Source organism: Pseudorasbora parva, chromosome 3 (genome assembly GCF_024679245.1).
Source record: "Pseudorasbora parva isolate DD20220531a chromosome 3, ASM2467924v1, whole genome shotgun sequence".
Classification (NCBI taxonomy): Eukaryota; Metazoa; Chordata; class Actinopteri; order Cypriniformes; family Gobionidae; genus Pseudorasbora; species Pseudorasbora parva.
In genome coordinates, this window is record NC_090174.1 from 5,210,570 (window position 1) to 5,236,122 (window position 25,553).

A 25,553-nucleotide genomic window follows, 5' to 3' on the forward strand; every position below is an offset into this window, starting at 1 on the left:
TCATTTTTGGGTGAACTAGCCTTTTAAATTTTAATCTTGTTTTCTGTCAAATCTGGTTTCCTTACCCCAAGAACTGCATCCCTGCTGGACCAAGAGAGATGATCCGGCTGGCAAGACCCTCGCCCTCCACCAAAGGAGGCGGTGTAGCGAGTTTCTGAGGCTTCACCAGGCGGCAGGTGATGCGTGTTGGAGCAGCACACGTACGAGGAGGAATGATGACGCGCAGGCCGTTGTGTCTGCTCCCTCTCATTGAGCCGCCACGAGCGTCCACCATGAAGCTTACCAGAAAACTGCACAGCCATGAGGATATTAATTCATGATATTAATTCTTTCAAGAGCTGATTTACTCCAAAATGTCACTAATATTTCAGGTAGGGGCAGGAAACTAACCCGGTGTGGATGGGACTTGCTACCGGACTGACATTGTCTGACGTCTCTGTGGCCGGACTGCTGGGGATCAGGGAATCCTCATCATACTCCTTGGCCAAAGGAAGAGGAGTCTGCTGCTGTAGACATTGCATATCATACTGTGATATATATTCAAAATATGCTATCAAGGTACAAGACCAAAAACATGGTATAGTTGTGGTATTATATGGTACTCCAAAGTACTTAATATGGGCCCATTTTGAGTGTGTAAACTGTACTTTAAATTAAAAAGCACCATGGTTCTACGCAATCTACGCTTCTATGTAAAGCGATTTGAGTGCCTTGAAAAGCACTATATAAATTGAATGCATTATATTACGCGCTAACATTCAAAAGTGTGGAATCAGTAAGATTTTGTAATGTTTTTGAACGTCTCTTACCAAGGTTGCATTTATTTGTTTAAAAATACAATAAAACTAGAATTAAAAAAATGGTACCACTTTAGTATGGGGAACACATATACTCTAGTAACTACATCTTCTGCCTCAATAAACCCCTAATTTACTGCTTATTAATAGTTAGTAAGGTAGTTTTTGTAGCATTTAAGTTTAGGTATGGGGTAGGATGTTATTAAGGGTTATTAGTGTTATTAGGATGTTATCGACATATTAAGGGATGTAGAATAAGGTCATGCAGAATAAGGCATTAATATGAGCTTTATAAGTGCTAATAAACAGCCAATATCCTAGTAATATGCATGCTAATAAGCAACTAGCTAATAGTTAATAACTGAACCTTAAAATAAAGTGTTACCAAAATTTTTTAAATACCCTTTTTCTATATTAAAGTATAATTTATTCCTGTGATCAAAGCTGAATTTTCAGCATCATTACTCCAGTCTTCAGTGTCACATGATCCTTCAGAAGTCTTCAGGTTTATTTGAAGTACATTTTTTATAACAATTTAATAGCATTTACTGTCTCTAGGATCAACGAGTGTGTTTACATGCACACTCTTAACCCGATTATGCTTAATAAGCTGAAAATGCATGTGATCATGCAAGTGCGTTTATTTTCATAACGAATTTTCATTTTGGGGTGAACTAACCCTTTAAACCAGTCGTCACAGCATGTAAACACATTAACCTGATTTCTGTGCACATGTGTGATGTCCTTACTCTGGATTTAAGTGCATCCAGACAAATCGAGTATTTTGCAAGTGAGGAGGAGGAAATATATTGCAAACTCAGACTCTTTCTTGACCCAAAAAATGATAAAAGTGCTCTCCTCTCGTGCAGCAGAAGAAGTGGTTCAAGCTAAATGCTGCATCTGTAACTGCATGAGAGGAAAATAGATGAGCCGTTTCCTGCTGACATGTTGCAAAACTATTCTTCGGTGTTTAATGCTTTATTTAACATCATAACTGACACACCAAAAATACTCTGAGTCAGATATGCAAATGATTGCATTTTGATGTCACTACTGGGAAAGGTATTAATAAAGTCTTGTAAACGTGGTTTACTCGCATTATTATTAGTTTGTATGTAAACCCAGACAATGTATTGGATGCTTTATGAATTTAAAATATAAGCAGTACACACTGTAGTAGTCCCCAGTTATGATGTGGGACCAATGCTGATACCAGTGCACATATTTACCTGCTCGATTTCATGTTCTTTCAGCATGACTGTTTCGGGAGATACGCATGGGATCCTTGGAATTGCAGGGGAATGATTCCTAAGGAACAAAAGTTAAAATTAAGTCTGGCAAAAAGGAATCAGAAAATGACAATTCTTCGGTCCCATTATAATTCATCTCAGTGGCCTATACTCTGTTTGGGCTCTGATCTTTTCTGATCTATATTCAAACAGTAATAAATCTAGTTTGAAATACTCTACGTCATTTCCTCCACCAACATTAAGCTGTCCTCGACTTCCTGTTTTATCTGATTCATCTTCAACATCATCACTGCAACTCTCCCTCGTACTCTAGAACTTTCTTGGGGGAAAGGAAATCCTCATCATGGTCCTTTAAGTCCTCCATCTTCAAATACCTGGCACCCTCGTTCCCCAGCAGCTCCTCGCCTGCCGCAAGGAGGGATGAAAAGAGAAAAGAACAAAAGAGACGACTTAGTGAAAGGGTGTTAGATGTGTCATCAAGAAGAAATGAAAGCTGAAGATGGAGAGGATATAAATGGAGTGAGAGCTGTTGAGTGAGGGAAAAATGTTATGACAGTAATAAAGAAGCACCATGGTACTACCAAGGCTCTTTTTAGAGATATTTCACCCTAAAATGAAAATGAAGTCATCATTTACTCACCCTGGTGTTGCCATATGTTCTTCTTTCTTTTATGGATCATAAAAGGAGAATAATACTTTTTTTAAAAGTCCTGTTCGCACTTATCCATATAATGGCAGTGAATAGCGACCAGCATCAAGCTTTTTTTTAAAAGGCGCAAAAGTATCACAGATTGACCATATATTCCTGACCTTGGCCATTGGTCTTCTGTAGAAGATTCGTACAGTCGCGTGACTCAATTAGCACCTAGTTCACTCCAACTTGATGTGAGATAGGGTGTGAGAAATCAAGATTTACCAACATGCAGTATGACATAGCTAAAATACATGTACCGTCTTCTCTGAAATGAATTTATCTGCTGTGTACGTCGTAAGAAGTTATCGGGTTCAGATCTGGCATCTTCCATTCTACCTGTCATCAGACAAACTCAGTTCCGGTCCGGAGATATTTGACTTTAATTGCCAGATACTTTTTGGGGGATTGTATTTCATGTCAAATATTAACTAATCTTGATTTTTCATGACTTGGAAGCTTTTTCTGGGAAAGATGGAGTGAAATGCTAAGGATTTTTGATAAAAAATACATTACATTTTGGTTTGTTTTTTCAACAAACCCCATTGTACACTCGGAATATACGAAACGTGTCACATGGGATCATTCTGTGAGACTCAGAGTCCCTACACGGTTTCCATTTCAAAATTCCATACTTTTCCAGACATTTTTTTTCCAAACCTCTCTGTAGATCTCAGTTCATATAACATTATTTTCAGCTTTATATCTGAGTATAGTCATTTGTAAATATCTTTATTTTCTCAGGGTTTTTTGCATTGATTTTCTTGGAGTGACTAAATTGGGCTCTACTATGAAGAAAACGAGCATGGATTCACATCAATTAATAGAGATCTATAAGCTCAAAATTGGGCTTTCCTTAGGGAAGTACCTCTAAAATCAAGACCTAATGTCAAATTTAACACATCCTCAGTGGCAGCGGCCAAACATGACACAAAAAGGACTCAGCACAATACAGCTGTGTGCATTGGCCTATTAGCCAAGTTCAAGGGACAGTAAAAAAAAGTGTTCAAAATTGGGCTTTCCTTAGGATAGTACCTCTAATAACACAGAGGAACACATCCTCTGTGGCGGCAAAGAAGCCATGACACAAAAAAGGCTGATGGCACAATATGGCTGTGTGCATTGTCCTATTTGCAAAGTTCAAGGGTCTATAAAAAAAGACTGGCAATGTTTTAAAGTGTTAAAAAAAATTGGATTTCGTTAGGGCAGTACATCATATTCCAAGGCCTTAGGTTTGGTTTGACGCATTTCTCTTTTGTGGCCAAGAAACCACACTGAAAAATGGAGCTGAAGTTGCAATAGGTGGCTCAGTTTGCTTTGTCCTATATGCTAAGTTGAACGGTTTCTCGTGATCATGCAGAAGACTGTTTATTTGTTATTTTTGCAAAGGTCCTGTAATACAGTGCTAAAAATATCATGAGAAGAAACCCAACATGCTTATGATAACCTGCATTTTTGCATAGTGAAAAGAGCACCTTGAATTCATTCAGTCATGTTTGACAATCAGTAAAGAATCAGCTGTCATGAAAACACTTCTTGAATGATAAATGCGTAATTTTCTATAATAGGGGCAATAGTCTGGCAATGCAAATATTTTTCAATACTCTGCTTTCTTTTTTCCATACTTTTCCAAACCTGGAAATTATTCAAATCAAATTCCATACTTTTCCAAAAACTTTTGCATTTTTAAAAAAAAAGCTTGATGGTAAATGGTAAATGGACTGCATTTATATAGCGCTTTTATCCAAAGCGCTTTACATTTTGCCCCACATTCACCCATTCATACACTGACGGCGATGTCAGCCATGTAAGGCGCCATCCAGCTCGTCGGGAGCAGCTGGGGTTAGGTGTCTTGCTCATGGACACTTCGACAATTGGTCAGGTGGAACCGGGGATTGAACCACCAACCTTCTGGTTTGTAGACAACCTACATGAACCACTGAGCCACTGCCGCCCCATAGCCACTGCCGCCCCATTGATGCCGGTCGCTATTCACTGACATTATATGGATGAGCTTGAGTGGGACTTTTTTTTTTTTATTCTCCTTTTGTGGTCCAAAAAAGAAAGAAGAACATACGGCATTAGACCAACGGCAGGGTGATTAAATGATGACTTCATTTTTTTATTTTAGCATGAACTATCCGTTTAAGTACATGAGTACTATATAAACACTGTGGTATTCATTCATTACCATGGTATAAAAAAGTATGATTTTGTAAATTGTACCATGGTACTGCCACAATCCTTTTTTTGAAAAGTGAAAGTAATGCATTCCTGTATTCAGATTACTTTTTACTTGAAAAAATGTAATCACTTTCAGTAATCATGTCACAATTACCTTTGTGTCTTTACTTGCTCTGCATCCAAAGTTCTCATAAACAATGTGTTGTTATAGGTTTTAGAAATCCATTCATGTTACATGATTACTGTTCAAATGTGTTTCATTACAATGCTGAAAAAAGTAATTAGTAAGTATTCACTAATTACTTCTTTTGAATAACTTCCCCAACACTGAATTGCAGGTGAGTGATAATGAAGAAAAGGGAAAGATTTGTGATGGACATGCTGCAATAAAACATCCCAAATCAAATCAATGAGAAACAACTCTGTGTGTGAGAGTGTGTGTTTATAATATTAAATTAACTACAAACCAGAGGCACAAATGACCTTCAAAACACAATGCCTTCAGTCATATCACACAGCTAAATGCATAGTCATAGGTAAACTGCGCTTGTTTTCATAAAAAACAACAAGATATTAATCTTAATTGTGTCTATTAAGGTCCTTTTATAAGCCATCCTCTTGGGAAGTTGTCTTGCAAACAAACACACTATAATTGGTAGAGCAGAAAATGACATTTTTTCACATAATCAACAAACCTGCATTTCAAAAAGCAATAAGGTCAAGCAGGCTTCAATTATTTCATAGACAGTATGTGTGTGTGCGTATAACATATATACACACCTACAATAAACATGGCATATATATTGTATATAACAATGTATGTACTACTATATAATGAAACGTATGCATTAGACCTGCACAAGGCAGTCATGTGAAGTACATCCGTGTAAGAGTCTGGATGCATATGAAACATTTTCAGGACATTAAACACACCTTTAATATCTGTAACCCTGAGCTGAAACACATTGTTTATGAAATACTTTATATAACTTAATTATTAATTCTACAACACACTCTTAAAAAAATTGTGATACTTTATACATTACTGATTTTGCAAATCTGAAAAAATTAACAATTGCATTAATAAATTGTAATACTATTATATTTACAAGTCCTTAATCAGTATTTTATTTGATAAGCAAAATGCACAAGAAAAGCTTGTTTTCAGAGACTATATCGACAACGTAATGTATTACTCATAACCTATTGGGTACAAAGTATTTACCTGTGGGGTAAAAAAAGACAAAACTAAACCAGTAACGCTTTATTTTATAGTGTCCCTGTTATACATCTTACGTGTATTTACAGTAAATTACAAGAAACTAACCCTAAACTAAACCCTAACCCTAATTATAGAGTAAGTACAGGTTGTTAATTAATATTACTCAGCACTTATTTATATAAACATAATAAAAAGGACACCTAAAATAAAATAAAAAGTTCTTTACCCCTCCTAATGCATTCTGGTATGTTTTGACCCAAAAGAGGTACATACAAATTTCTATTAAAAAAAATTAAGTGTTAAAAATAAAAAATAAAAAACTGCAGTAAAACTTTGTAAAAATGTTTATTTCAAAGAACTGATACATTGTTTAATGAATAAAAAGGGGTAAATTTAGTAAAAACATAGTAACATTACAAATAAAGTACATTTTGCACATTCACTCATCAATGAGTAGTTACTGAAAAGATACACTATATGGTTTTAGTTGAAAAACATTAAGTTTTGACTGTTTTATAAGCTATTTTATTAGAATTGCCCCTACACTACACACTTTTAAAGTAAAACATACATATATTTTCTCTGGCTTTTAATGATAGTTTGTGTTGTATATTGGTTGTATATGGTTTTCATTTGGATGGTTTTTGATATATTGTCCTGCACCAGGTCAACAATTGTTGTTTTTATAAGTAAAGTTGACAGACCCAGGAATGCAAACAAATGTATAGTCTAATACAATATAGTCTCTGTTTTATTATTTTATGCGATTTTGATTATCAAGTAACTCTATATTTAATAATGTTACTGGACAATGAGAGAAAACCCCATTTTTGTGCAGTGCAGTTTTCTAATATAGACCCTTCATCACTTTTGTTCCCGGCCCACTGAACTTTCAATCACACAAGTCAGTAAGTTTATATTTATACGAATACGGCAGTGTATAACTGTTTTACTGAGAGAAATAAATCTGTGCTACTCCAGAAAGGAAATAAAAGGAGATGGAACAGGTTAGTGGGAGAGGTTTCAGGAATAGTTAATTATTTTGGAAGGCTTATTAACATAAATGCACACATGCTAATGACACGACGTCCATCATAATAGTCAAAGTGAACCAGAAAATGACAATGTGTGTGTGCGCTTGGAATGAAGTCACTGTACGAAGAAGAAAGAGGGAAATTCATACCTAACGTTAGCTGTGCAATTCCTAGAAAAACCAAGAGGAATCTAATTCAGGAAGCTCTTTAAATGCCCGCTCATTTGTATTTGGAATTAAAATATATACAACACTAAAACAGACCATGAAGTTAAATCGAGAGCAGTATTTACCTTCATCTTCAGACACGTCCAAGATCTCATCAACCGTCTCTGGGAAACTCATGCGATGTTTTTCTGTGGTGGTCTAAAAGGGAAATGTTTATTACGACACATATGAACAACGTTTATTTTACAGTAGCCATAGTATGAGATTAGTTTTATGAAAGGTCAAACTTACCATGGTAACTGTCTCTTCGGTGACCAGTTTGAGCACATCAATGACTGAGATGTATCCAAGGCGCTTTGCAATGGCAAGAGCTGATGTGCCATTCTATAGGAGATGGAAATATTTTAGTGTTTATTTCATCCATCAGCGTCCAATCAATGATGGTAATCAGTTAAAAGTGGCTGGGCTCTTACAGATGTGATCTCATTTGGTTGTGCGCCATGTTTCAGGAGAAGCGTCACGATGTCCGTATGGCCCTGCTGAGCAGCCTGATGTAGCGGCATATAGCCCAACTACCAGTCCCAAAAAAAGAGCAGGAAAAAAAGTCAGGAAAAATCAAAAAAAGTCAGGAAAAAAAAAATTCACAAATGAGATCTCTAACACGTCAAGCGTTTCTGCTAGAGCGAGACCAGATTAAATTAAGTGCAAATTAACACTCTTGCTTCTCAAATTTGTCTCCTCTAGATGTTCATATAAGAAGAACGTTATGAACTGCACAAATTTCACTTATTTAAGGGGTAGTCTACCCAAATTGAAAATTATTTCATTAATTACTCACCTTCATGTCATTCCGAACTATCACTTTGATGAAAAAGTTAATAAAAAGATCCGTATAAATTAGCAGAAAAGAGACTTAATCGCTTTATATGATGAAAAGATTGAATAAACATTCATTAACTCACATCAGTTGTGGTTAACGGAAGCTCAAGCATGTTTGCTTGATGTGCGAGAACCAATGAGGTTCATTCTCGTGTTAAGCATTACGTTTGAGCTTCAGCAAGAACCAATGAAGTTTATTCTCGTGTTATGCATCACGTTTGAACTTCTGCAAGAACCAATGAGGTTCATTCTTGTGTTACGCATCACGCTTGAGCTTCTGCAAGAACCAATGAGGTTCATTCTCGTGTTAAGCATCACGTTTGAACTTCTGCAAGAACCAATGAGGTTCATTCTCGTGTTACGCATCACGCTTGAGCTTCTGCAAGAACCAATGAGGTTCATTCTCGTGTTACGCATCACGCTTGAGCTTCTGCAAGAACCAATGAGGTTCATTCTTTTGTCACTCATCACGTTTAAACTTCAGTAAGCACCAATGAGGTTTTATTCTTGTGTTACACAGCATATTAAATGTCCTTACACACTGAGTCTGAAATTTTCGTATGCATTTCTCATATTCGTCATCCTAAAAATTCCTCACGCACAGAAACCTTGCACATTGAGTCCGATGCGTATTAATTAATCCATCGTGCACAAATTAGCACATCGTGCAAAACATTACAGAATGGAGTCTTCAAGCAGTGAGGAGGATTTTGTCCTCTCTCTTCTTAAAAAGAGAAAATATTGGAAATATCCTGAGATTGTATAGAGAGGAAGGAGAGTTTCACCTTCTTATCAAGAAGCTGCAGGACTACCACGATCGATTCAAAGTTTACTTAAGGATGTCAGTGGCTCAGTTTGCTAGCGATACTGGAGCCACATTTTAAAAAACTTTGTTTGTCACACCGTGCTTTGTGCTACGTGAAGTGGATCAACTTGTTAGACGTCATTCTGGATTTTGGCGTTCGCTTGTATGGTGGCTCTGAATTCTCAAAACCTCTCAAAATGCTTGCTACAGATGTGAAAAACACATCAAATTTAACCCAATCCAAACTGGTTTATGATGGACGAAAGTTTCGGAGGCAGTGTGTAAACGTGATTGACACAACATGAGGTTTGTGAGGTTTTTTTTGTGATAATTATTAATTGATAATATTTATATGTGAATAAAGGCCTAAATTAAAGGGTCATGAAACCCTACAGCTAAATTTTTGAGATTTTAACAGAGGTATGTGTGTTGAACATCATTGAACATAATGTTAGCATCTGTTAGATTTAATTAAAAGGGGAATCTGGTCAATTTTTATGTTTTTCACCCTATTTTCGTCTTCCGGGTTTAAAAACTTCATTGCGTCCACGTCACAGCTTGTGACGTACCATCGCTCTAATAGTGCTACGTGACGCATCGGTGTCTCATTATTATTAATAAGACTGAGTTTTCTTATCCTATGAGAAGACACCGTCTCTTAATTATTCATGACAGCACGTGGTTCTTTCAAATGACAGAAGTGACAGTCTGCGTGTTCACGGAGTAGATGAGAGGAGTTTATGATGGGTCGTAAGTGTTTGTTTCCCTGGTGTAAAGATTCGGGTGTGTTGCATGGCTTTCCCTGCGATGCTGCCAGGGCTAGTCTCTGGCTGCGGGCGGTTGGTTGGCCATCAACTAGCGACACCTCAAAGCTTTATGTGTGTAACAAACATTTTTCGAATGAAAGTTACGAGAACTGGAGACAGGTGGACTTCGGTTTTGCTCAGCAACGCAGTTTGCGTCTTGCCGGCAATGCTGTACCAAGTCCGGAGGACTTTTCTATCTGTACCATCTTCCCCTGGGGTTTCAGGAGGAGAAAAGTCCTCCACCTCAGCAGAGCCCTCTGTACTGCTTTTACTGTAGTCTTCACTGTCGCTGTCCATCTTTATTATGGGTGTTCTGGGACGCGCGTAAGTTAGATCTCGGCTATATGTACATAACGGTTGTTGTTTTTTTCGATCATTTTTTTTTTTCTTTAAAAAAATATGCATTTATACTGTGTATACAAACATAATTCTATATTTATAAATGACAATAATAATTGTGTATGCATTTCTATATTTTAAACAATTCCGATTAATCTAATATATGTAGCAAGTGTCACATGCCTGTCCTGTCTTGTGTGCACTTGTGGGTTTTATGTTGAGCATGTGCTCGTGTCCCTGTTCCCTCCCCCTTGTTATCCGATTATTGGTTAATTTGCCCCACCTGTTCTCCCTCATTATCTGCCTTGTTTGTTCCCTTTATAATCTCCTTGTGTTTGTCAGTCTGTGTTGGATCCTTGTGTAATGTCTGCGTCTTCCGTCCTCCCCGTGATTCTGTTGGTTTGTTTAAGTTTGTATTTTATTATTCTATTATGTGTTTTTCCCCCTCGTGGGTTGTTGTTTTGAGTTTGTTTTATTTTGTAAATAAATCATCCTTCTCCTGCACTTGAGTCCTCGCACCATTTTCCCTTGTCTGTGACGTGACAGAAGGATCCAACCATAGAGGACTCAGCAAGAGGATTGTTTATTTTTGTTGTTAACTCTTTGAACTATGGAGCTAACCAGGCACGTACAGGTGATGCGGCAGGTGAACTCTAAATACATCCGCCAACAGGGGGCGGGTGTAAGAGAGTTCGCCTGCAAATTCCTTATTGAGGTGCATCACCTGTACCTCAATGAGACAGAGAAGGCAGAGGTGTTTAACCTCTGCCTGGACATGCCTCTCAGCCCCATGGAGGTTGAGAGAATGGGAACCCCAGACTTTTGGGAGTTTGTGGAACAGCTGGACTCCAGTCCCTCTAGGACCAGGGGCTGGATAGCTCCGGTGGTTCCTGTTCCAGTGGCCCCAGTTCCAGTGGCCCAAGCTCCGGTGGTCTCTAAAAGGAGGAGGAGAAGGAAGGCTCCCTCCGTGCCTGTTCTTGTGGTCCCAGCTCCAGTGGTCCCTGTGCCGGTGGTCCCAGTGCCGGCGGATCGCATGCCGATGGTCCCAGTACCGGCGGATCGTGTTCCGGTGGTCCCGATTCCGGTGGATCGTGTTCCGGTGGTCCCTGTGCCGGTGGACCGTGTTCCGGTGGTCCCTGTGCCGGTTGTCCCTGTGCCGGTGGATCGTGTTCCGGTGGTCCCTGTGCCGGTGGACTCCGTTCCGGTGGTCCCGAGTCCGGAAACGGCCTGGAGGGCTGTGATGGGATGCTTTGTGGTGGCAGTCCTGCATGCGTGGAAGGAGCACAGGGCTTTATCCGAAGCCCCGGAGGCAGTTCCGGTGGTCCCAGTTCCGGTGGATCGTGTGCCGGTGGTCTCAGTTCCGGTGGATCGTGTTCCGGTGGTCCCTGTGCCGGTGGATCGTGTTCCGGTGGTCCCAGTTCCGGCAGATCATGTTCCGGTGGTCCCAATGCCAGCAGATCGTATTCCGGTGGTCCCAGTGACGGTGGATACTGCTGGACTGGACAAGTTTTCCCAACGCCCTGCCTGCGCCGCTGAGGCGCCCTGCTCTCCCTGCGCCGCTGAGGCGCCCTGCTCTCCCTGCGCCGCTGAGGCGCCCTGCTCTCCCTGCGCCCCTGAGCAGTCCTGCTCTCCCTGCGCCGCTGAGGCGCCCTGCTCTCCGTGCGCCGCTGAGGCGCCCTGCTCTCCGTGCGCCGCTGAGGCGCCCTGCTCTCCGTGCGCCGCTGAGGCGCCCTGCTCTCCGTGCGCCGCTGAGGCGCCCTGCTCTCCGTGCGCCGCTGAGGCGTCCTGCTCTCACCGCGCCGCTGAGGCGTCCTGCTCTCACCGCGCCGCTGAGGCGTCCTGCTCTCACCGCGCCGCTGAGGCGTGCTGCTCTCACCGCGCCTCCCTGGCGCCCCCTGCACTCACCGCGCCTCTCTGGCGCCCTGCTCTCACCGCGCCTCCCTGGCGCCCTGCTCTACCCGCACCGCCCCGGCCGCTTGAACTTGGTGGGCCTCCCGAACTCGGTGGGCCGCCCTGGCCATTCGAACTTTGTGGGCCACCATGGCCTCCTGAACTTTTTGTTTTCCTCGTTCCTCCCTTGTTTACCCCTCCCTTGTCTGTACCTTCTTTGTCTGTCCCTCCCGTCCCTCCCTGGTCTGTCCCTCCCGTCCCGCCCGGGTCTGTCCCTCCCGTCCCTAGTGGAGCGTCTGGTAGCCGCTCCTTAAGGAGGGGGTAATGTCACATGCCTGTCCTGTCTTGTGTGCACTTGTGGGTTTTATGTTGAGCATGTGCTCGTGTCCCTGTTCCCTCCCCCTTGTTATCCGATTATTGGTTAATTTGCCCCACCTGTTCTCCCTCATTATCTGCCTTGTTTGTTCCCTTTATAATCTCCTTGTGTTTGTCAGTCTGTGTTGGATCCTTGTGTAATGTCTGCGTCTTCCGTCCTCCCCGTGATTCTGTTGGTTTGTTTAAGTTTGTATTTTATTATTCTATTATGTGTTTTTCCCCCTCGTGGGTTGTTGTTTTGAGTTTGTTTTATTTTGTAAATAAATCATCCTTCTCCTGCACTTGAGTCCTCGCACCATTTTCCCTTGTCTGTGACGTGACAGCAAGGCATTCGGTTACTTTAAATGGTCAAACAGACGGTTGTCAGTGTATTTTATTGGACTTTAATTTTGCCAGCTTTAAAAATCCTGCATTTCGTTACGTTTAACCCCATATTTTTGTTGAGATTTGGCATGGGCCACTGCTCTGCACTGATAGATGACAGTTGCTCGCCCCCCTCTTTCTTCCCCTGCCTCGCTCTGCCACACCCACCCCCTCCCCTCTTTTCACGGGCATGCACGCCCATTTAAGTAGCATTTTTCAAAAAGATTACGAGGTGGATTTGAGCTGAAAGAGGGGGTTTCATGACCCTTTAAACCTGTTCATCATATAAATCAATTGAGTTTTGATTCATATAGATTTGTTTTATGACCTCTTTATGAACTTTTTGAAATGTCACAGTGGTCGTTGCGTAGCTGTCAATGGAGGGACAGAAATCGCTCGGATTTCCTCAAAAAGATCTTATTTGTGTTCTGAACGAAGGGTGAGGAATTAATGACAGAAAATTTTAATTTCTGGGTGAACGTAACATACTGATTCTTATTCCTGCTCTAGGAATAGAAATTCAAGGCAGAACATCTGTGACAAAGCTGAACGTTTGAAAAATGAAGCATTTGAACAAAACAAAAGCAATATTTAATTTACCCTGGTCTTGCTGTTAACGTTGGCCTGCTGCTGTAAGAGGAACTTCACCATCTTGATATTGCCATAATGACAAGCCACGTGAAGAGGAGTATAACCCATCTAAAGAGAAATCAACAATGATAATTATAATCATTGACTATGTTTAGTAATATCACAGTAAAATAAGTGGTGTATGCTGATTTTAGTCACAATAAACAGGCATACAAACGCTGCAATCACATTTATTCCAAATATGACCAAAGTACATACTAATGAGGTTGTCATGCAAAGATTCATAAACATAGCAGTAAAGAAAGCATTGCATTTTGAAGTGCTGAAAAACCTGAATTCATTTTGACAACATTGCGTGACGAGTATGAAGCAGTATATTGATGTTGAAAACAGATTGAGATTAAGGCACTTTAGGCATGTACAGTGACCAGTAACACACCGACTATATAGAGAGTTTATCATCTGTACATTGAGGTATGTGAAGAATGGTGGTAAAATAACCACAATTTTTAACCAGAATTTAAGGAGTGAGGATTTGCTCGTATCACGTAAACTTACTGTGTCCTTGAGATAATGTGAAATAATCACATTATAGGTGCATGTTTAAATGTAGTCATTGTTTATAATCAATAAATAATGTGAATCATAATGTGTATTCTGTAGAAAAACAACATATTGCATTGTAAAAGTTTTTACCCGTGTGGCAGCGTAGACAGACGCCCCATGTTTCACTAGTATATCAGCAATCCCAACATGCCCCTCCTGAGCTACAAGGTGAAGAGGGGTCAGACCGCTCTGAGGACAGAAAACAGATGTGTATCATTTTATGCATATAAAGAGAGATAGCATGATATCAAAACTATAAATGTATTAAACCTCTTGACTTGCAAACATAATTTATATAGATCACTTCATACACTTCACTGTTACAGCATTACCTAATCTTTGTTCAATACTAACAATATTAACATATATTAATGTAATGTCTTAATATTCATGGCTGAATTTGTTAGAATTAGTTCAATTGGAATTATCTACACCTCATTAACATTTACTAATCGTTGGTTTATATACAACCAAGCTATATAACTAACGCTTTATATAAACATTCAGACAACTTCTCGAAATCGCAAGTTTATATCCTGAGAATATAATTTAGAATAAACTATCAGAATTGTGAGATATAATTGTGAGATTTCATTTCCCCCTTCATTTAACAGTGGCCAGTGCATGAATCATGTCACGTTATCGTCCTGATCAATTTGAATCCTCTAATTACCCCTTTTGCTGTCATGCAAACACTGCTATTCAAGCTAAATGTTGTTTTTGCTCTTTTCATGATTGAGACTGCTATTTTTGTGTGTGTGGTGGGGGCTTTAAAAAAGGGTGCAAAAATGTAAGCTTGATACGTTTACCTTATTGCCCAGATTTACATTGGCCTGCTTTGAGATAAGCAGCAACACCATATCTGGTTGGCCCTCTTGGGATGCTAGGTGTAAAGGTGTGACCCCTTGCAGTGACTCAGCATTGGCAGAGGCTCCATGCTGCAGTAAACTGCTCGCTACCTCCACCTGGTTCTGTTTGGACGCTATATGGAGCGGAGTATACCCATTCTGAGGAGGAAAAAATAGCAAGTTAATGCACTTTGTGTCTAGAATAAAGGTCAAAATAATGATTAAAACTGTGAGTTTTTGTGGTTTTAATAACGGTCAAGCAGGGCAATAACAGTGACATACTCGAGCGGCGCTGTGTGGCGATCCCCCTTTGCTGAGCAAAAGACTGACCACATCTAGGTTGTTATGATGGACGGCCACATGCAACGGCGTGAGTCCAACCTGTAGAGGAGAAGGCATTTTACATCACTACCATCAATAACACCCTATGATAATGCAATCAATATGAATGATAAAAAAATACTTAAATACTAAAATACTAAGAATACTAAACTTTTTTCTCAGCTGAACCTCTTTGACCTAATATATTTACTTGAAGTTAACAAGTTAGGTCAATAATAAAATGAGCCATCATGAACCCCAGTCTGGGAAACCCTTCGTGTTGTTGATAAAAATTAATTTACAATCATAAGGTACAATATTATCCTAGACAAATTGAATGTGATAACTGAGTTAGGTCAAAAGTAATCAAAAAGTAGTCAGAATACATTACCTAAAGTGAGTAATCGAAATTATGTTACTAACTACATTTTTTTGTCATGTAATCAGATTATAATTACTGAATTTCAAATTGGCTGTTTACACATGTCGACACACAAGCCATTGGAAATCCTATTTCAGTCAATCACTAACTCTATCTATATAAATAGTTATAGAATGAACTATTCCATTTTATAAATGTGTATAAATGCATACTTTGCCTGCAGCATTTGGATTGGCTCCTCTCTCTAAAAGCAGCTCTGCCACGTCCACCTTTCCGTATTTGGATGCCACATGAAGGGGAGTGAAGCCTTTCTGCACGGCACCAATCAAACAGCATTAAAGGTTTCAAGAGAGAGTTTCAATACAAAACCAAAACTATTTTAATACAAGAGGCTGGTGACTTAGGTGTTGGGGAGCACTGTACCTTGGTCATTTTGGTTAGCTGGGCGTTGACGTCCAGGAGGATGCTGGCAGTTTGTGTGTGTCCCTCACGGGAGGCGATGTGCAGTGGAGTGTGTCCTGCTGTGGTGGTGGAGTTGGGGTTTGCTTTGTGCTCCAACAGCAGCTTCACCATCTCGTTGTGGCCCATGCGGGCGGCACAGTGTAGCGGCGTCTGGTCATCCTGATGGAGGTGAAGATCGATAAGTGATGCTTTTTTTAATAACATGCTTGAAAAAAAAAAAAAAAACACTGAAAAAAAAAATACTTTGGAAAAACTTAAAAAACAACAACTAAACTTTTTATGGCCAAATGTATAATTTTTTCTCAAATTATATTTATATTATAAATGATTTATTTTAGTTTAAAGGTGCAGTGTGTAGTATTGATAAGGATCTATTGACAGAAATGCAATATAATATGCATAACTATGTTTACAGTGGAGTATAAAGACCTTATATAATGAACCGTTGTGTTTTTATGACCTTAGAATGAGCCGTTTCTATCTCCATACACCGCGGGTCCCCTTACAGTGAAGTCATGTTTTTACAGTAGCCCTAAATGGACAAACTGCTCTACAGAGCGTTAGTCACTCTCTGCTCTCTCCGATGATAAAAATGGTGGCCTGTGTCAGCCACTGTAGCTTCTCTATGTGCTTGGAAAGGGAGGGGTGACAGGCGGGTGATTGCAATTCACAACCTCACCACTAGATGCCGCTAAAATTCACACACTGCACCTCTAATATTAAAAATCACAAATATTATGTTTCCCAAAGATAGGTTTTTATCTGCCAAATTTTTTTGGCAAAAAAGGCAAACAGCTACAGGTTTTATTTTACTATATTTGGTAACATTTTGGTTTGGGGTCCAAGTTTCACTAGTTGTAACTTAACTAGTTGCTTATTAGGATATTGGCTGTTCATTAGCACTTATAAAGCACATATTAATGCCTTATTCTGCATGCCCATATTCTACATCTCTTACTCACCCAATACCTAAACTTAACAGCTACCATGACTTTACTAACTATTAATAAGCAGTAATCAGTTTATTGAGGCAAAAGTCATAGTTAATAGTGTGAATTTGATCCTAAACTAAAGTGGGACCCCATATTTTACACAAAAAAAACAAATGCATAGAAAAACAAAAGCTCACATGAAAAAGCATACATTTACCCACCCATTGACCCTCCCCTTAAAGAAATCAGGACACAAATGGTTGAAACTGGACAAAAGAGACGGATTAAACACCAGGTGTAAACAGGACCTAAATGTCTTAAAGCTAAAACACAACAAAATAACATAAAATGAAATTTACCTTGGCTTTGGCGTCCACTGGAGCTGCATTTTGCAACAGGAACTCAGCAACTTCACAGTGACCAGCTCGAGATGCCATGTGCAGAGGCGTTTCCACCTTCTACAAGTACACATTAATACACACGTACAGTAAGACCACAGCAAAAACACAGCTTGCAGTCAAAACATCTGAAATCAACTAGAGATAAAACTGAGGAAAATGTTGCTGATATTTATATGATGTTGTGATGCTATTTGCTTTTACAGCTGATATTTCACGTACCACGTTTGAGGCATGTGGCGAAGCTCCTTTCTGCATCAGTATCTTCACTATATTCAGATGACCCATAAAAGAAGACACATGCAGCGGGGACAACCCTGACTGTTGGACAGAAACAGACACACAAATTAAATCATGGATGCATGGCTCTATTCAAAACATAAACACTACCTAAAATGCATGTTCGTTTTTATTGCTCTTGAAGGGAAATTCATTCCCAGTCTTAAAGAATCACTGTATCTGTTTTATGCTTTGGTGGATTTTTTGTTTCCTATCTTAATTGTCTGCCATATCTTTTTCCCCCAAGAGGTCTATAATATCTGGAGAAAGCTACCATTCATCTAATGACTAATCACCACAAGCCACAAGAATAATATCCTGATAAAAGTGATGTGGTGGTGGATGATAGGATGGCAAGAACATGCACAATCCTCTATCTCTTGGTAGCATCTATCCCGAGCTGTGATATTGTGATGCAAGTCACACCTGAAATTGCATTGTTGATGGGAAAAAAACACAGATAAGTCACATTGGTGTAAAGTCACATTGTATTCTTACATTTAGAAATAATGTAAAATACAAGTAAAAACTAACGTTATGGCAGAATAGGAAAGATAAATATAAGTATAAAGCAAACACAAATTATATTGGCATTAATTTTAAACAGCATTTATTATAAACAGAAAGCCTAAACAAGTTTATTTAAAGAAAACTGAAACGGAGAAATGCACTCTACAAATAAACTTTGCATATTTGACATTAATCAAAGTTCTTTGCACGTTTTGCGTGCTTGATGTGAATTGTATTATACGTGTTGAAAAATGTGACTTAAAGGGGTACTTCAGCGCTGGGAAGATGAATCTATATTTAAACTGGGTCATCAATGTAGTAGAAATGTGAAATTATTTTTGAATTTGGTGTCTTCTAGACTGAGAAAAGACAGAAAATGTATTTTTGTCCCATGGGGATGAAAGACTACAATTCCCAGAATGCTTCGCTGCCCTGTGCCATTCCCAACGCCACCAACTTGATTACAGTGACTGAGTTAGAGAAGACACTACAATTAAAAACTGAACGTGTCTGTTCAATATAATGAGTGAGTCACCGCGCGAGTCTCACAGCACTGAGCACTGACTGCAGGAGTGATGAGAGCTGAGGTAATAGCGACTACACTCGCAGCATACATTCAGTATCACAGAATTCAGTATCACACGCCAGACTGAACGCGTGTTTCAGTTCATGCCTTTACAAGCTTAACTTCCATAGAAATTAATTTGAGAAGTTAAAAGTCTTACATTGCACACCATAGCGCCGTTTAAATGAGTGCCTGTATAGCTGCCAGCTGAGCTCTCCCTGCAAGCTGAGTGTTATCTCCCATCCCCCATGGATTCAAAACATGCGGAAATGGCTCCCTCTGCTGGCTGTAGTCTTTAGCCTTTGGGCAAACATTCCTCCTATGATGCAAAAATCGTCAATTTGCATCATAGGAGGAATTTTTCCAGAAATAAAATGCATAAATCTCTTGTCTCAGGGAGATATGAGGGGGAAAAGCACAATAATTTGAATATACTCCAGGGTTTCTACTGATACAAAGCCATATGCTAATTGCTGAAGTAACCCTTTAATTTCACAACCTTATAAGCCTAAAATGAAACATTTGAGATATAGGCTATATTTGTCAGGGTTATGTTCTGCTTTGAGACTCTTATTTTGAATTTAGCTTAGATCTATGTTCTCTGTGTTCCTGTGTTTGTTTCCTGTCTTCCTTAGATGACCGTGGCTGAATCCGAAATCACCCCCTACCCTTAAATTGGGCATTACTTGAGGGGACAGCCATTTGTAGTGGCATCTGAAACCATAGTGGACGTGACTGAGTGCACTTATTGCATAATTTAATGCACCGCAATAACAAGTGTACAGCCGACGTACACACAACGGCTGTCCGACTTCACACACTCGTTTTCATTCACTCCTTCATGTGAACTGTATTAGTGGACTTACGTAGGAAATAGCGATTGAGGTTTTAGGGGGCGATTTGGCATTCAGCTCTATGCTGTGTTCGAAATCACCCCTATACTCGTAAAAAGGGCACTCTTTGAGGGGACAGCCATTTGTATTGGCATCCAAAATCATGGTGGACATGATCGAGTGCACTCATTCATTCCCATAATGCACCACAATAAACTGATGTACACTCAACAGCTAGAGAATATCCATAATGCACTGCGAAGGTCTTGCGCCAAATTCATACCCAAATCTGACCAGAAGATGGCGCCCACAGCCAAACCGCTGTCATGGAAACTAGCATGTAAAACATTATTTAATAATCAATTAACAAGCTGTTTATACCTGTATGATATTACGGTGTACCCACATTAGACTAGTGGTTTGGAAAACGGATAGATGGATGATTCAGCTGTGAGCGCCATCTTCTAGTCAGACATGGGTATTCCTTCGGCAAGACCCTCACAGTGCACTATGGGTGTTCTCTAGCTATTGAGCACACATTGGTTGTACACTCTTTATGGCGGTGTGGTGCATTATGGGATTGAATGAATGCACTCGATAATGTCCCCTATGGTTTCAGTCACCACTACAAATGGCTGTTCCCTCAAATAATGCCCAATTTATGGTTGATTTAGACAAAATCTTAGTCTCTGTACCGTTAGTTCCTTGTCCGTTCTTTACGTCTCATACTATGTTGGTTTATGTATTCCTTTTGCTCTTGAGTTGATACTCTAACATGTATTCGTTTTGTTTGCTCTTGTAAAAAAATGTTAACTGCAACTATAGATTCTGCTTTTTCTTGCAACAAATTTATTTTGTTAGAATATACAGCTAGTTTTGCATGGATGAGAAAGGGGAAAGATGCTTTTCAGCAAAAAGCATGATACAGTTTGTCTGGCTATCACCAGACCAAGCTCAGTGTTTTAAGATTGAGCACTGGTCTGGGGAGTCTGCTCTTGTATTTTCTATTGCAACAGAGATGTGATAAACGAGCATAATTCAAATGACTCCGTACGCAATTGGATAGTCCTTTAACCAATCAGACCACAACCGACATCGATCCATCCTTCTCTATCCGTCATTGTGTTAAACCCGCCAATAGCGCACCAGGTGGATAAGCCAGTTTGTGATTGGTTCCCACAAAAAGTGTAACAGAAGCTGTAGAAATGAATGTACAGGTTTCCAGACTGAGTTGCCGGGTGAAATCAAATCACCGGCAGATCAGGGGTGCGTTTCCCAAAGCATCGTTAGCCAACTATGGTCGCAAGTTCCATTGTTATCAACATAGTTCAATCAGTCGGTGTTTCCTGAAACCATCGTTCCAACGAACATTCGCAAACAAAATTATTAACCAGTGTGGTTGAACGACAGATTTGCGACAATATGGTTTCGGGAAACAGTCGTGACTAGCTAGTTGATTTCTTCAACGATGCATCATACTGTGGTAGTTAAGCAGTGAGTTACGTTGTTGTACAGGTAATGAACCCCAGGCTGGGTTTACCCAGTTTAAGATACACTTTTAGAGGTTAACTGAACTGTGCTATCTTGGTTTGACAATTCAGATATAACGTAAAATACATAATAAAAGTCCCCAATATAACAAAACAAATAAAATAACTAGACTAGAACTCAGGTCAAACCGGTGAATACTTTACAATCATTTAGCATTTTATTCATTTAAAATAATGAAATGTCATTTTTATTACAGTGTGATCCTGTTGCTTACCTCTGTTACAGCCTCCAGTGACGCAGAATGCTTCAATAGTAGGTCCATTACACGCATGTGGTTCTTCTTGCAGGCAATATGGAGTGGCGTGAAGCCATTCTAAGCATAAGCAGACACATATTTATATATAAGTGCAATTTTGTCAACATTTCCTGGATGTGTCAGAACAGCAGGGTAAATGTTATTATGTGCCTTTTAAATGTGTACTAACCAGAGCACGGGTGTTTGGTTTGGCTCCTTTGTCCAGGAGCACCTTGGCTACGCGATGATGTCCACAGTGCGCCGCCACATGCAGTGGGGTCAGGTGGTCCAGAGTGATGTCATCAATCTCTGCATTGTACTGTAATAACTGTCTGATACAGTCCAAATGATCGCCCTGGGCTGCCATATGTATTGGAGACAGGCCATTCTGTGCAGTGAACATATGGGAACATTTAGAGCTGCCAATTGCACTGCCTTATTTAAAGGGATAATTCACCCAAAAATGAAAATGTGACGTTTATCTGCTCACCCCCAGGTAAGTTAGGTGTGTTTGTTTCTTCAGTAGAACACAAATGAAGATTTTTAACTCCAACCGTTGCTCGTAATTCTAATTAGACCCCATTGACACGCATTATACGAGCAAAGGTTGGAGTTACAAATCTTCATTTGTGTTCTACTGAAGAAACAAACACACCTAACTTACCTGGGGGTAAGCAGATAAACACCACATTTTCATTTTTCGGTGAACTATTCCTTTAACATTTATGGCAAACAAGCAGAAGCTTTTCATTCAGGTTAGATTTCTGTAATAAACTGAATGTGTTTAAAATACACAATAACCATGTTTATATACATATTTATCATATTATATATTTAAAAATCCAATTCAATTTACTAATTAAACATTTTTATTCTAAATATTTTTATTCTAATATTCTTGTTCAACAACTAGTCATATTTTAACCATGTTTATACTTTTTTAATTAATAAATGTATTGTTTTCACAATGAACAGATTTATGCTGATTCTAAGCAATTGGAACAAGTGCATTTAGTGTACATTTAAATACAATCAAATGTATGCAAATAGTTAATAATAGTTTACTGAATTAAATATTAATTATATATTATACAATCAATTATTCAATAAAATTATGTACGGATTATTCAATTCAATTTAATGGAATTTTACTATAATTTGAACTGCGTAAATCTTTTAAAAAAAGGCTTACATTTTATTGTTGAGTGTATGCCATGCTATTTTTGAGTGCAGAAATCTTACCCGTTTCATTTTTTGAATGACAAATATGCATCAGATTCATTTTTTTTGTTTATGTTAAAATGCTATTTGTGTAAACTAAATAAAACTGAATTTGTATTTGCATTTCAAATGCATAAATCCTAGCCTAGAAATCTAGACGCACCCTAGCGGCAGCAAATTTAATTTGCCCGCAAGTGTCATCTAGGAACTCTCAATACACGTCTGAGCTGTATTCCTCACAATCTGGACGGCCCAATCACATCGTGTATAGAGTCGGCGGGCGGGGCCATAATGACGACGGCCGAGTTGCGTTTGCGTGCTTCTAGTAAACACAGAAACTGGCGAACAGCAGCAGTCTTTCGAATCCGCTTTGACCGCGATCCTGGAAGACTTGGAGTTAAGCTTTTCTCTGAGAAACGAACAAAGAATGGAAAAAAGGGACATTCTTAAAAAGGGAAGATGTGTTTGGAGTTTAGCCGACCGGATACGGCGAATGTTTAATCTGTCAGCGAGCTCTGCTTCACCTTCGTTGCTCTGGTTGGTTGTAGCGCTATCCTATCGCGTGCAGAGGGAGTTTGAAAGACAACCGTTTATCCCGCCCCTCGGATTGCGCCCTGTCTATGGTGAGTTTCCAGACCAAACATCTTGATGTGGGTCTGGCTTGTCAGGCTACATAAATCCTTCATTTAGACCAATTTTTTGGGGGGGATTGTTGGTTTTAAATTTTTTGGTGAGACATTTTCGCATAATTGCCCTTCAGGAACAAATGCTTGACCAACAGTATGCTGAAATAATTGACAGTAGGTGAATCAAATAACAGATACTCATAAACTATCAAATTGCCGATGTCTCCGTTTTTTTCTTTTGTTGGCGTTACTTCAGAACACCATACGACTACACCACAAAAAAAATGTTGTGTGTGGCTATATGTAAATGCCAAGTGTTTGGGTGTATGCTTACTTTGGTCTTGGCCTGTATTGGGGCTCCTTGGTCCAGAAGGATCTCGATTATTCTCCCATGGCCATTTCTGGCAGCACAGTGAAGAGGAGTCAACTCATCCTGTGACGACAAGGGACGAAGAACAAACATGTACACACAAATCCTCTAGTGTTGTTAATATTTAGAATATACTTTAACATACTTTTGTCTTAGCATCAATCTTTGCTCCTCGGTCCAGCAGAAGTCTGACCATTATAACATTTCCTCTCCTGGATGCAATATGTAGAGGTGTGATCCCATTCTGAAAGAAAGCCACACTAGTTTGCATGTACTGTAGCTGTAAACAGACTGAGGTTTATCAGTGCAGGAATATTTAGAAAGACAGACCTTGGGTGTGAAGTTCACATCAGCTCCTCTGTTTAAAAGTAGCTGGGCGACATTCAGGTTTTCATAGTGGGCTGCGATATGGAGTGGGGTGAAGCCTGTCTGCAGAGGATCATGGGAAATTGAGTTAGTAACCAGTAATAGTTGTTCCTTTGATTGCTTCAATATAATTGCAAATGTCAATGAACTGTATGCAGAACCGTTCAAAAGTTTGGGGTCTGCAAGATTTTTGAATGCTTTTAAAAGAAGTCGCTCATGTTCACCAAGGCTGCATTTGTTTGATTAAAACAATAAAAGTGTGAAATATTTTATTACAATTAAAAATGTAAAACATTTCTCATTATCAATGTTCACAACAGTTGTGTTGCTAATATTTTAGTGGAAACCTTAATACATGTTTTTCAGGATACTTTGATGAAAGTATAAGGCCCCTATCACACACCGGTGCAATAAGACGCCAGGCACGACGCATGTTTTTTTGATGTTGCTAGTTTCAGCCCGACGCAGTTATCATTTTCACATCCAGCGTCATGTTTTTAAAATACCAAGTGCACTCGTGCCCATCTGTTTGCCCATGATCTGGTCTGAAACCAGCTGTGTTCAGGCGCATTGTTGGCGCGTTGCTATTTTGAGGAACTAAAAACGACTGGGCAGTATTTTTTGTGTTATTTAAAGGATAAAAGGATTCCTCTCTGGAGAAGTGTTCAGTCTTTCCGCTCACAAATTCCTCCACGTAAATAGCTAATCTGCCATGGCCCGAGCGCAAATAGCTTTTAAAGGGAATGGGAGATGAGACCCAAATTGGTTTATTGCACGTTACGCCCAAAACACACCCATGACTGATTAAGAGACTAGGGACAACCCTTTAGTCACATCAGGCTTACGGTGATTTTATTTCGGCTGGTTAAAGTTATTAACAACAATTTAACTGTTGTAGATTCACTGTAATGTCACAACATGAATGTCTCAAATGTAAACTTCAATAGTCTTTAATCCAATAAATCTACCCAGGAGACACTTCAGGTAATGAAAACACACACAACACATTAGGCAATGACAAGACAACAACAAGGGACAACAGAAACCCAGAGCTAAATACTGTACACACAAGAGAAACTAAACTAAAATTAATAATTTCTGTGCTTTCTTCCATGCTATAATAGTAAACCCATTTTTTTCTGTTCTCACACTAGATTTGGGTATGTTGCATTCAGAACGCAGTCCTTTCTGTGGTTTAGAAATCAAGCATACACTTTAAAAAATCCTGGGTTGTTTCAACCCATGTTTGGGTCAAATATAGACAAACACAACTGGTAGAGCGGCCCAATTCTGGATAAAGTTAGAATCACAATTTTTGGGCTTCAAACTGAGATCTGGGATTCTGAACAGACTACTAACTAAACTAAATAACATGTAATTTACAAGTGGTTCGGACATATGTTCATTGCTTTTATTTAACTCTTTCCCTGCCTATGACATAAATCTCCGGATTTCTGTGTTTTTACTATTAGATGGTAGGGGACGCTATTACACATCTTCTGAAAGAGTACTGAATCTCCTGATCAAAACACAGGGAAAGAAGATGCAGAAACAAGTGATAGCATATCAGCACCAACGCAGATTTTAATGTTCCGATGTGATTTAGTCAAAGGTTTAATAGACAGACAAAACCATTGTCATTAACTAATGATATT

The 25,553-nt window shown here is 39.4% G+C and overlaps 1 protein-coding gene across 21 annotated transcripts in view; it reads right to left on the reverse strand.

Annotated features, from left to right (window-relative positions):
• The window catches only part of ank1a (ankyrin 1, erythrocytic a), a 185,352-nt gene that overhangs the window by 68,925 nt on the left and 90,874 nt on the right, over positions 1-25,553 (reverse strand). For 16 of the 21 annotated variants that reach the window (XM_067437635.1, XM_067437627.1, XM_067437624.1 and 13 more), the window contains 21 exons: positions 23,863-23,961; positions 23,678-23,776; positions 23,497-23,595; positions 21,506-21,703; positions 21,295-21,393; positions 17,565-17,663; positions 17,304-17,402; positions 15,974-16,171; positions 15,763-15,861; positions 15,130-15,228; positions 14,809-15,006; positions 14,090-14,188; positions 13,403-13,501; positions 7,819-7,917; positions 7,637-7,729; positions 7,471-7,543; positions 7,328-7,348; positions 2,356-2,452; positions 2,027-2,105; positions 391-506; positions 66-290 (listed from right to left, as the gene is read on the reverse strand). In XM_067437635.1, coding sequence (XP_067293736.1) covers positions 66-290; positions 391-506; positions 2,027-2,105; positions 2,356-2,452; positions 7,328-7,348; positions 7,471-7,543; positions 7,637-7,729; positions 7,819-7,917; positions 13,403-13,501; positions 14,090-14,188; positions 14,809-15,006; positions 15,130-15,228; positions 15,763-15,861; positions 15,974-16,171; positions 17,304-17,402; positions 17,565-17,663; positions 21,295-21,393; positions 21,506-21,703; positions 23,497-23,595; positions 23,678-23,776; positions 23,863-23,961 — 2,387 coding nt within the window. The remainder of the gene's footprint in view (positions 1-65; positions 291-390; positions 507-2,026; positions 2,106-2,355; positions 2,453-7,327; positions 7,349-7,470; positions 7,544-7,636; positions 7,730-7,818; positions 7,918-13,402; positions 13,502-14,089; positions 14,189-14,808; positions 15,007-15,129; positions 15,229-15,762; positions 15,862-15,973; positions 16,172-17,303; positions 17,403-17,564; positions 17,664-21,294; positions 21,394-21,505; positions 21,704-23,496; positions 23,596-23,677; positions 23,777-23,862; positions 23,962-25,553) is intronic. The other 5 variants (XM_067437631.1, XM_067437629.1, XM_067437625.1 and 2 more) reach the window with 5 other exon arrangements.